Source organism: Schistocerca serialis, chromosome 5 (genome assembly GCF_023864345.2).
Source record: "Schistocerca serialis cubense isolate TAMUIC-IGC-003099 chromosome 5, iqSchSeri2.2, whole genome shotgun sequence".
Lineage (NCBI taxonomy): Eukaryota > Metazoa > Arthropoda > Insecta > Orthoptera > Acrididae > Schistocerca > Schistocerca serialis.
In genome coordinates, this window is record NC_064642.1 from 758,335,326 (window position 1) to 758,347,800 (window position 12,475).

A 12,475-nucleotide genomic window follows, 5' to 3' on the forward strand; every position below is an offset into this window, starting at 1 on the left:
GTAATTTGCTAAACTAAAAAGACGAATAATTGTCAGTTTAACAATTCTTCTAGAATTTTATTAACATTGTAAGAAAAGGTCAATATAATATGACAAGACTGTTCATGTGATTACAGCACTTTTGCTAGCACAGACAACCAAGTTTTCTGCACTTACTAATAAGAACGACAAAATTATTCATTTACCATCAATAGCACGCACCAATTCTCGATAGAAACAGGAGGAAATGGGTAAATGAAGTCTGTTGCCAAGAACGCGATGAAAAAAATAGCGTACAAATTTTGCTACTTCTAACCAATCCTGAGAAAATTCACAAAGTAACAGGTGTATATGGCGTTATACAGAATAAGAAATACAGAAATTTTTTAGGCCGTTACTTTTGGGGATCAAAAAGTTCTGCTGAAACGTTTAAACGCCAGCGTAAACGCTGATCGTCACTCATTACATAAATACTCAATTCATAGTTTATGTTAAACCTAGGAAGTGGAGTCTCTCTCTGAAATAGATAGCTTACCTGCTGGACCGCGCATCTTTTGCTGCTCCTTCTGTTCTAAGACCTACATTGGGTGCATTACGAGCAGACATTCCCGCTGTCTTCTCCATGTCTTCCTTTAATATATACTATCTCTTCATAACGTGGTGAAGAATTCGCTTCCTAATTATGGATCTTCTTAGCTCATAAGTCTTTTGACTTCAGGCAACTACTGTTGTGCACAATTGGCTTACTTCTGTACAACCTGTTGAATATCTTGTGTCGTCTCACTCCTTACTTGTCACACTACGAAGTACTTCTACATTCCAAAAACACCTGACCGAAAACCGTTTTAAAATCAGATGCATTTAAAAGGAAGGTGTGCTTGTTTTCTATTGGAACTTCGTCGTAGCAGTCATTTGTTTTAGAAAGCCTGATTGGCTCTAAGTGAAACCATGAGGTTATTGGTGGGCAGGTTGACAGCGGTTTTTGTATTTGCGTGTTTTGGTGTTATGACTATTGTGTAACGGCAGGTTCTCAGATTGTTTATTGTAGAACCATTTAAGAATTTTTTTACGCCAAGTCTTTCGTTAAGAGTTCTCCAATCTGCGAGTTAAAGATATGATGGATTTCTCTGTTCACTTCACACCGCAGAACCAACTTACTCTTAGCGCAGAATTGCGGAACGTCATACAAGAACGTAATATACTTACAACTAGAACTAGACTGAAAGGTAATAAGTACGTTTCTATTACTGGTCTTAGAATTTTTTGGCCACAGAGAACTTTTTATCGTGAGATGATGCCAAAATATGTTCATCATCTAACGGTGATGCAGCTACATATCCATTCGGTGAAAATTTTCCCTTGTTTTTATGTTGACTTTTTTCAATATGATCATAAATTTATAACAAGACATCGGTTTTAGTACTCCTATGCTTGACTCACAAGTAGATGACATGCAAATTACCAGCTCCAATTTACTCATTTCCTTTGCTGACAATCTAATTTTGTAATACAAAAATCGCATCAGATATTGTACATTAAGTTTATAGTTTTCGGTGAAATCCTAATCACTTTTTTACTGAAATTCCTTGTATCTTTTTGTTAATCGCATTTAGTTTTGTCTGATCTTGACGGCGTGAAACGAACTTCTGACGAAGAGAAACGAATTTCTTTACGAAATAAAGCAATTCAAGAAATTCTGACGTCGGAGGTTAGCTACCTGCGAAGCTTGGAGACTGTGATGAAGGTAACTGCACTAGTCGCACTTGTGTTGCGGCGGATGAGATTGGTCTACTGTTCGATAGCTCTTGATCACGATGAACGCATTTTCTCAATATATATTTGATTATATGCTACATATTTTTAATATTACCATAAACAATCTACGTATTTTACTAGTGATAAACACAGCTGTGATAAGGATTGGTGAAGACACCTCTAGTTTGTTATACACAATTGTGCCAGCGGATGACTGACTGACTTACTGTTTGTTGACTGTCTTTCTCAGTTCCTTGGGTCTAAATCAGTTAGTCAGAAATCCTCATGTCAGATTGTGACTAATTCTTTCTGTTCTTTGAATACCAGTACATAGTGCTATCATTGTTGCTCTGTTATATCGAAGTGTAATGTTATGTCTGAATAATTAGAGGGAAAGGTTGTTTCATTTTATATGAAATATTTAAGTATTTATTAAAGCTGCAGGCCAGGTCTGGAATTATCATGGTTGCAGATCAGGAATGGTATAATGTTGCTATCTCTTACATTTATCAGCACTGCGTGAGGGAGATGATAGGTACCTGGTGTGTGGCTCTTTCTTTCCAGCAGTTGGTCCCGTCTGCTTCACACTGCACTTTGACTGGGCTAAAGTAGGCCTACAGTAGATACTGCCAACGGAAGCATTCAATTCCACCCATCTGCTTTGACCTTCAACATAATGTTGTGGTGTATCGTGTCACTATCATGCAGAGGTTTTGAGTTGATTGTGTTTGTAGATGCCATGTTGTTGTAGGTTATTTGATCGTGCCCTTTGGTGGTGGATGTGGATGTGCAGAGTTTAATGTGTGATATTGGGTTTATCTGAGTTTTGGTTGTCATTGTGCTAGTGTGCTTTTGAGTTTAGATAACTGGTTTGGTAACATGGGCCCGTGGAAGTGTTTTCAGTGGGTTATTAAGATTTTTTTTGGATATGTGTTTGGCATTTTTGTTAGATCTGATTAGTTTGGCGTTGTTGTTCAGAAAGAAGTCTAATTTTCTTATTATTTGGTTAGGTATGGATACAACAGTGAAGTTCACGAGTGTACCGTTACGTTCTGAGGAAGGTGAGATATGATATGTGAACATACAGATTCTGCAGACGTTAGGTGTCATGTTTGTGGCAACAACATGAGTTTGATGAGAGTTCTGGCAGCTTGGATGAGGGACGTGTATCTGTGGTGCCACATGCACATTTGTATGTTTGTTTGTGTGTGTGTGTGGGGGGGGGGGGGGTTTGCTTCAGTGTGTGTGTGTGTGTGTGTGTGTGTGTGTGTGTGTGTGTGTGTGTGTGCTTTAGCCGAAAGCTATATGTGAGTATATTTTAATCATGCCTGTCTGCAACTTAATGTGTCTTCTTTATCGTAAATAGCAATCTCTCTCTTCCTACTTTGTTGATATTCCTACCTGGAGTTTCCATTGTTTGATTTCCTGTACACAAGTACGTTTGTAATATACTCAATGTGAAGGGAGTTTTTAGTAATCAGTGCTGAGAATGCAACTGTTGTGTTGCTCTCTTCCCCCCACCCCGCACTCCCACCCCCACCCCTCCCGTACACCTCCGGATTGTGGATGGAGCATTACAACAAATCACATTGCCTGCCTATTACTCTTGCATTGCTTACCTAAAACCAGCTGTCTACACACCCATTTACCGTGTGTATTACCCTGTATCCTACCCTTAACTTTTAGCAGTCTGGGGAACAAGTTAGCTAATCAGTTGGCAGATGTGGCAAACAAGATGAAAACTTGTAGATGAGGAAACTGGGATTGAACTTGCAGTTAACACTACACCTTCAACTCTTGAACGCTTGTAATAAGGAACAATATTATGAAAAGGAAAGTTGCTACTCATCATATAGTGGAGATGCTGAATCGCAGATAGGCACAACAAAAAGACTCACAATTAAAGCTTTCGCCTGTTAAGGCGTTTGTCAACGATAGACCACACACACACACAAACACACACACACAAATGCAAACGCTACTCGCACACAGCTGTGTCTCAGGCAACTGAAACCGCACTGCGAGCAGCAGCACCAGTGCATGATGGGAGTGGTGACTGGGTGGGGGTAAGGAGGAGGCTGGGGTGGAGATCGTGGGGATGGTGGACAATGAAGTGCTGCAAATTAGACAGGGGGGGGGGGGGGAAGAGAGACGGTGTGATGGTGGAATGACAGTTGTGTAGTGCTGGAATGGGAACAACGAAGGGGCTGGATGGGTGAGGACAGTGGCTAACGAGGGTTGAGGCCAGGAGGGTTACAGGAACACGGGATTAATGGCTGGGAAAGTTCCCACCTGCGCAATTCAAAAAAGCTGGTGTTAGTGGGAAGGAGCCATATGGCACAGGCTGTGAAGCAGTCATTGAAATAAGAGATATCATGTTTGCTAGTGTGTTTAGCAACAGGGCGGCCTACTTGTTTCTTGGCCACAGTTTGTCGCTGGTCATTCATACAGACAGACACCTTGTTGGTTGTCATGTCTACATAGAATGCAGCACAGTGGTTACAGCTTAGCTTGTAGATTACATGACTGGTTTCACAGGTGGCCCTGCTTTTGATGGGATATGTGATGTTACTGTTACCCCCCCCCCCCCCCCCCCCCCCCCCCCCCCCCCCCCCACACACACACACACACACACACACACACACACACACACACCGAGCGAGGTGGCGCAGTGGTTCGACACTGGACTCGCATTCGGGTGGACAACGGTTCAATTCCGCGTCCAGCCATCCTGATTTAGGTTTTCCATGATTTCCCCAAATCACTCCAGGTAAATGCCGGGATGGTTCCTCTGAAAGGGCACGGCCGGCTTCCTTCCCTAACCCGATGAGACCGATGACCACGCTGTCTGGTCTCCTTCCCCAAAGCAACCAACCAACCAACCCCCGCCCCACCCATGAACCATGGACCTTGCCGTTGGTGGGGAGGCTTGCGTGCCTCAACGATACAAATAGCCGTACCATAGGTGCAACCACAACGGAGGGGTATCTGTTGAGAGGCCGGACAAACGAGTGGTTCCTGAAGAGGGGCAGCAGCCTTTTCAGTAGTTGCAGGGGCAACAGTCTGGATGATTGACTGATCTGGCCTTGTAACATTAACCAAAACGGCCTTGCTGTTGCAGTACTGCGAACGGCTGAAAGCAAGGGGAAACTACAGCCGTAATTTTTCCCGAAGGCATGCAGCTTTACTGTATGGTTAAATGATGATGGCGTCCTCTTGGGTAAAATATTCCGGAGGTAAAATAGTCCCCCATTCGGATCCCTGGGCGGGGACTACTCAAGAGGACGTCGTTATCAGGAGAAAGAAAACTGGCATTCTATGGATCGGAGCGTGGAATGTCAGATCCCTTAATCGGGCAGGTAGGTTAGAAAATTTAAAAAGGGAAATGAATAGGTTAAAGTTAGATATAGTGGGAATTAGTGAAGTTCGGTGGCAGGAGGAACAAGACTTCTGGTCAGGTGAATACAGGGTTATAAATACAAAATCAAATAGGGGTAATGCAGAAGTAGGTTTAATAATGAATAAAAAAATAGGAGTGCAGGTAAGCTACTACAAACAGCATAGTGAATATATTATGGTGGCCAAGATAGACACGAAGCCCAAGTCCACTGCAGTAGTACAAGTTTATATGCCAACTAGCTCTGCAGATGACCAAGAAATTGAAGAAATGTATGATGAGATAAAAGAAATTATTCAGGTAGTGGAGACGAAAATTTAATAGTCATGGGTGACTGGAATTCGACAGTAGGAAAAGGAAATCATAAAAGAAGATTGTATACGTGGAAGAAGCCTGGAGATACTGACAGGTTTCAGATAGATTATATAATGGTAAGACAGAGATTTAGGAACCAGGTTTTAAATTGTAAGACATTTCCAGGGGCAGATGTGGACTCTGACCACAATCTATTGGTTATGAACTGTAGATTAAAACTGAAGAAATTGCAAAAAGGTGGGAATTTAAGGAGATGGGACCTGGATAAACTGACTAAACCAGAGGTTGTACAGTTTCAGGGAGAGCATAAGGGAACAATTGACAGGAATTTGGGAAAGAAATACAGTAGAAGATGAATGGGTAGCTCAGAGGGATGAAGTAGTGAAGGCAGCAGAGGATCAAGTAGGTAAAAAGATGAGGGCTAGTAGAAATCCTTGGGTAACAGAAGAAATATTGAATTTAATTGATGAAAGGAGAAAATATAAAAACGCAGTAAATGAAGCAGGCAAAAAGGAATACAAACGTATCAAAAATGAGATTGACAGGAAGTGCAAAATGGCTAAGCAGGCATGGCTAGAGGACAAATGTAAGGATGTAGAGGCTTATCACACTAGAGGTAAGATAGATACAGCCTACAGGAAAATTAAAGAGACCTTTGGAGAAAAGAGAGCCACTTGTATGAATATCAAGAGCTCAGATGGAAACCCGGTTCTAAGCAGAAAGGTGGAAGGAGTATATAGAGGGTCTATACAAGGGCGATGTACTTGAGGACAATATTATTGAAATGGAAGAGGATGTAGATGAAGATGAAATGGGAGATACGATACTGCGTGAAGAGTTTGACAGAGCACTGAAAGACCTAAGTCGGAACAAGGCCCCGGGAGTAGACAACATTCCATATTCCATTAGAACTGCTGACGGCCTTGGGAGAGCCAGTCCTGACAAAACTTTACCATCTGGTGAGCAAGATGTACGAGACAGGCGAAATACCGTCAGACTTCAAGAGGAATATAATAATTCCAATCCCAAAGAAAGCAGGTGTTGACAGATGCGAAAATTACTGAACTATCAGTTTAATAAGTCACAGCTGCAAAATACTAACACGAATTATTTACAGACGAATGGAAAAACTGGTAGAAGCCGACCTCGGGTGAGATCAGTTTGGATTCCGCAGAAATGTTGGAACACGTGAGGCAATACTAACCTTACGACTTATCTTAGAGGAGAGATTACGGAAAGGCAAACCTACATTTCTAGCATTTGTAGACTTAGAGAAAGCTTTTGACAATGTTGACTGGAATACTCTCTTTCAAATTCTGAAGGTGTCAGGGGTAAAACACAGGGAGCGAAAGGCTATTTACAATTTGTACAGAAACCAGATGGCAGATATAAGAGGCGAGGGGCATGAAAGGGAAGCAGTGGTTGGGAAGGGAGTGAGACAGGGTTGTAGCCTATCCCCGATGTTATTCAATCTGTATATTGAGTAAGTAGTAAAGGAAACAAAAGAAAAATTTGGAGTAGGTATTAAAATCCATGGAGAAGAAATAAAAACTTTGAGGTTCGCTGATGACATTGTAATTCTGTCAGAGACAGCAAAGGACTTGGAAGAGCAGTTGAACGGAATGGACAGTGTCTTGAAAGGAGGATATAAGATGAACATCAACAAAAGCAAAACAAGGATAATATAATGTAGTCTAATTAAGTCGGGTGATGCTGAGGGAATTAGATTAGGAAATGAGACACTTAAAGTAGTAAAGGTGTTTTGCTATTTGGGGAGCAAAATAACTGATGATGGTCGAAGTAGAGAGGATATAAAATGTAGACTGGCAATGGCAAGGAAAGCGTTTCTGAAGAAGAGAAATTTGTTAACATTGAGTATAGATTTAAGTGTTAGGAAGTCGTTTCTGAAAGTATTTGTATGGAGTGTAGCCATGTATGGAAGTGAAACATGGACAATAAATAGTTTGGATAAGAAGAGAATAGAAGCTTTCGAAATGTGGTGCTACAGAAGAATGTTGAAGATTAGGTGGGTAGATCACGTTACTAATGAGGAGGTATTGAATAGAATTGGGGAGAAGAGTAGTTTGTGGCACAACTTGACTAGAAGAAGGGATTGGTTGGTAGGACATGTCCTGAGGCATCAAGGGATCACAAATTTAGCATTGGAGGGCAGCATGGAGGGTAAAAATCGTAGAGGGAGACCAAGAGATGAATACACTAAGCAGATTCAGAAGGATGTAGGTTGCAGTAGGTACTGGGAGATGAAGGAGCTTGTACAGGATAGATTAGCATGGAGAGCTGCATCAAACCACTCTCAGGACTGAAGACCACAAGAACAACATGTGATGTTAGTGATGGGACTGGAGTATGTGGCAGTTGTTGGAGGATGTATGGGACAGGTATTGCATCTAGGCCTGTTACAGGGGTTTGAGCCATGAGATACGGGACTGGGACCAGGGGTTGTGTAAGGATGAACAAGTATATTGTGTAGGTTTGGTGGATGGCAGACAACCACTGTGGGAGGGGTGGGAAGGATAGTGGACAGGACATTTCTCATTTTTGGGCAAAACGAGAGGCAATCGAAATACTGGCGGAAAATGCTCCAGTCCCGGGTGGTACTGAGTTAAGAGGGGAATGCTCCTCTGTGGCCAGACGGTGGGATTTCGGGAGGTGGTGGGAGACTGGAAGCATAAGCCACGGGAGATTTATTTTTGAACAAGGTTGGGAGGATAATCACGATCAGTGAAGGCTTCAGTGAGACCCTCGGTATATTTTTAGAGGGTGCCCTGCCCATCACTATTGATGCCACCTCCCTCTACACCAACATTTTTAAAGACCACGGCCTTACCGCTGTTGAAGACTACCTTTCCTAATGCTCGACGGATTCTAAACCAACAACCTCCTTCCTAATCGCCATGACCAACTATACCCTCGCCCAATATTGCTCCTCTTTTGAAGGCATTAACTAAAAACAAATTCGGGGTACGGCTATGGGCACCCACATTGCATCATTCTGTGCCAACCTATTCAAGGAGTCCTTCCTAAAAACACAGAATCCTAAACCCCTCACCTGGTTCAGATTCATTGATGACATCTCTTGTATCTGGATCAAAGGTGAGGATAACCTATCCACATTTCTCCAGGACCCCAACAACTTCTCCCCCATTTGCTTCACCTGGTCCTACTCAACCCAACAAGCCACCTTCCTAGATGTTGACCTCCATCTTAATGATGGCTACATCAGTATCTCCACCTGTATCAGAACTACTAACCACCAGCAATATCTCCACTTCGACAGTTGCCACCCGTTCCATACTAAGAAGTCCCTGCCATACAGCCTAGCCATCCATGGGCGTCGCATCTGCAGTGACAAGCAGTCCCTCTGAAAATGTACCGAGGAACTCGCTGAAGCCTTCTTTGACCATAATTATCCTCCCAACCTTGTACAAAAACAAATCTCCCGTGCCTTATGCTTCCAGTCTCCTACCTCCTCCCAAAGTCCCACCGTCGGGCCACATACAGGGATTCTCCCTCGTAACTCAGTACCACACAGGACTGGAGCAACTGAATGACATTCTCCGCCAGCGTTTCAACTACTTCTCGTAGTACCCTGAAATGAGAAATGTCCTGCCCACAATCATTCCCACCCCTCCCACAGTGGTATTCCGCTGTCCACCGAACCTACACAATATACTCATCCATCCTTACACCACCCCTGCTCCCAATCTCTAATATCATGGCTCATACCCCTGTAATAGGCCTAGATGCAACACCTGTCCCATACATCCTCCAACAACTGCCACCTACTCCAGTCCCGTCACTAACATCACTATCCCATCAAAAGCAGGGCTACCTGTGAAACCAGTCATGTAATCTACAAGCTAAGCTGCAACCTCTGTGCTGCATTATATGTAGACTTGACAACCAACAAGGTGTCTGTCTGCATGAATGATCAGTGACAAACTATGGCCAAGAAACAAGTGGACCACTCTGTTGCTGAACACGCTGCCAAACATATCCTTCATTTCATTTGTGCCATATGGATCCTTACCCGCAACACAAGCCTTTCTGAATTGCACAGGTGGGAACTTTCCCTGCAATACATTCTACATTCCTGTAACCCTTCTGGCCTCAACCTTTGTCAGCGACTGTCCTCGCCCATCCAGCCTCTTCCCTGTTCCCACTCCAACACTACACAGCCGTCATTCCAAAATCACACCCAGTCTTTTATTTCTCTTTTTTTTCCGCTACCCCCTCCCCACCTCTCCCCTGCCTTTCGTCTAACCTGCAGCACTTCATTGTCCACCGCTACACCATACTGAGCGGTTCTCTCCTTCCTCTGGCGCATCACCAGAGGGGGTCACAGTGATTAGCGTGCCATCACTGGCGGCTTTTGGAGAGAGAGGACGTACTAGCGTACGGGCAGTTGGTGGCAGGTGGCCCTTACGGGCAGCCACGTTTCGCGAGCAGGATTGTATCATACGGTGAGCTGTTTTGAGGTGGGAAGCCATGCCCTGTTGTGTTTCGGCTGCGACTCATCCAGAAGGGTGGTGAGGCAATATGCCCGGAGGCATGATGTTCTGCCGTTTGTATTACCAAGTACCCGGCTTGTGGTATGATTGCTCTTTCCCTATGTATTGTGCCCCCTCCTGCTTAACAAGGGGGTCATTCCATGTCAAGTCACCCAGGCCTTGACGCCAACCATGTCAAATTTTGATGAAACTTGGTACAATTACTTCTTTTATCATCCTGAAAGCACTTGTAAAATTTTTTTGCTCTATCTCTTATAGGGTTTTTTTTTTTCTTTTTTTTTTAATAAATTTTTAAAGGTTTTAGATTTGGCGTTGTTTCAGCAGTCGGAAATCGTAACTTAAACGTGTCCTCACAACTAAAAAAATTTGTATATTAAAGAATACTCAAGATATCAGTATGAAATTTTGGAATAAGTTTGTGTATTATATCTAAATGTTAAAAAAATTTACCGTAAAGATATATTAAAATCTTCCAAATGAAAAAAAATTTACAAGTTTTTTTTTTTTTTTTTTAAAGAGCTAACGGATGTTTAGTTTTACAAAAACTGCACTATCTAGAATCTCAGACCTGATAGAAAGCTCAAATTTGTTTTAAAATACTTCTAATTGTATAGGCTAGTAGATAAAAGAAAAATTATGTTGGCTTTTTAACCTGTTTAACAGTTATCTAATTTTTTAAATAATATTAATTATATTTTAAAAATAAAAAGTACCAAGTGACTTAGACACCAAAAATATGTTTTTGTCTTCTTGAAGTAACAATGTACGCTTGGATTTTGTTTTGTTACTCCTGTGTTTTGAACTAAAAAATTATTACAGTGTTAAATAGTGCTTGGATAGTATTTTATTAAGTTTATTCGAACTTTCAGTAAGTACTGTTACTTAGTTTACAGAGATTCTTTTCCGATATCCTATAAAAGTAACCAGAACAGTAATCAGACCAAAAGTGAAATCAGTATGTCAGATATTCAAACCTGTAGCGTAGGGTTATTTAAAAAATCTGACTGTTTCCAAACAACCTACACACCTTCAAAAAAGTTACAACTGGTATCTGAATTGAGTGAGGAAAAAGATTTGATCCACTTACGATCTGGAATTAATCTGTGTGAATTTAAGAATATATGTTCACGCCACAGCTACTACTTTTTAAATGTTTTTGAAAAGTATCAAACAACATGTGTAGACCCACTAAAAAAACACAAAAAGCCCATCAAAAAATCATTGAGAAGTGTAGGCTTGGATCTTTCTAAACAATTGCTGACAAAAAATATTAGCATAAAACCTGGACAAAAGCTTTGCTCAACATGCCGTAACTTTTGTGAGGAAAAATTAAGAGTTGAAGTCAATGAAAGTGAAACAGATGATGAAGTCATGGTTGAATTAGAATCATTGGAATCCAGAAATGAATCCCTCGTACAAACAAACATTGCTCTTGATAATTTAGGTTTAACACCGATAAAGCTTCATGGCTTGTCAGAACAAAGTAAAGGGTCTTGTTTTAAAAGGAAGGTTAGCAGTATTGAAAAGACTGCAAAAAAGCCGGTTTCAAAAGCATTAAAATATGATGCATCAAGTTCTGATGATGACGAAGAAGATACAAGTGTGGTTGAGAAAACAAAGGATTTTGATGTAATGATTTCTCTTATGAAAGAGAAGATTTCATCTGTTGGGAGGTCTAGAAAAATCCAGATTCTGACCTTGGCTCCAGATTCTTGGACTCGAAATAAAGTGATGAAAGAATTTAATATAAGTGAGTACATGGTGCGACAAGCTAGAAAGCTAAAATCTGAAAAGGGTATTTTGGAAACTCCTGGTCCAAAAAAAGGTAAAACTCTTTCTGAAAATACAGTAAGACTTTTTATGAAAAGGATGAAAGTTCCAGAGTGCTACCTGCAACAAAAGACAAAGTAAGTGTTCAAAACAATGTGTACATGCAAAAAAGACTCATTTTGTGTAACTGGAGAGAACTCTATTATTCTTTCAAATGGGAGAATCCCGAGGTAGAAGTAGGATTTTCAAAATTTTGTTTCTTGGGACCTAAATGGTGTATCCTTGCTGGTGCTGCAGGCACACACACTGTATGTGTATGCAGTATCCACCAGAATGTTAAACTATTACTGGATGCTGTGAAAATTGAAGAATCTTATAAAGACCTAATTAAGATGCTTGTGTGCAACACGGAAAACCAAAACTGCATGCTACATCATTGCGACAGCTGTCCTGCAAATACTGCACTAACTGAGTATTTAACTGAAAAACTAAGTGAAGATTATGATTTAGGAGAAGAAATTGTAATCAGTCAGTGGGTTAACACAGACAGGGCAGAAATGATCAAACAGTCTATCAGTGTTGAAGACTACATTTCTTTATTGGTTAGGTCATTGGAAAAACTCACCCCGCACTCGGTTATAGCAAACTCCCAATCAGCAGCCTTTAAAAGATTGAAAGAAGACCCATCACCCAAAACAGCAATTATTGTGATGGATTTCAGTGAAAA

The 12,475-nt window shown here is 41.4% G+C and overlaps 2 protein-coding genes across 3 annotated transcripts in view; one reads left to right on the top strand and one right to left on the bottom strand.

Annotated features, from left to right (window-relative positions):
• Window positions 1-823, bottom strand: part of LOC126481356 (aurora kinase A-A-like) — a 34,959-nt gene extending 34,136 nt beyond the window's left edge. Inside the window, exon 1 of the mRNA XM_050105055.1 lies at window positions 515-823. Coding sequence (XP_049961012.1) covers window positions 515-603 — 89 coding nt within the window. The 5' untranslated portion in view covers window positions 604-823. The remainder of the gene's footprint in view (window positions 1-514) is intronic.
• Window positions 824-979: 156 nt separating this feature from the next.
• The window catches only part of LOC126481355 (putative protein tag-52), a 142,391-nt gene continuing 130,895 nt past the window's right edge, over window positions 980-12,475 (top strand). For both annotated transcript variants that reach the window (XM_050105054.1, XM_050105053.1), the window contains exons 1-2: window positions 980-1,205; window positions 1,593-1,723. In XM_050105054.1, the coding sequence (XP_049961011.1) occupies window positions 1,094-1,205; window positions 1,593-1,723 (243 nt within the window). In that variant the 5' untranslated portion in view covers window positions 980-1,093. The remainder of the gene's footprint in view (window positions 1,206-1,592; window positions 1,724-12,475) is intronic.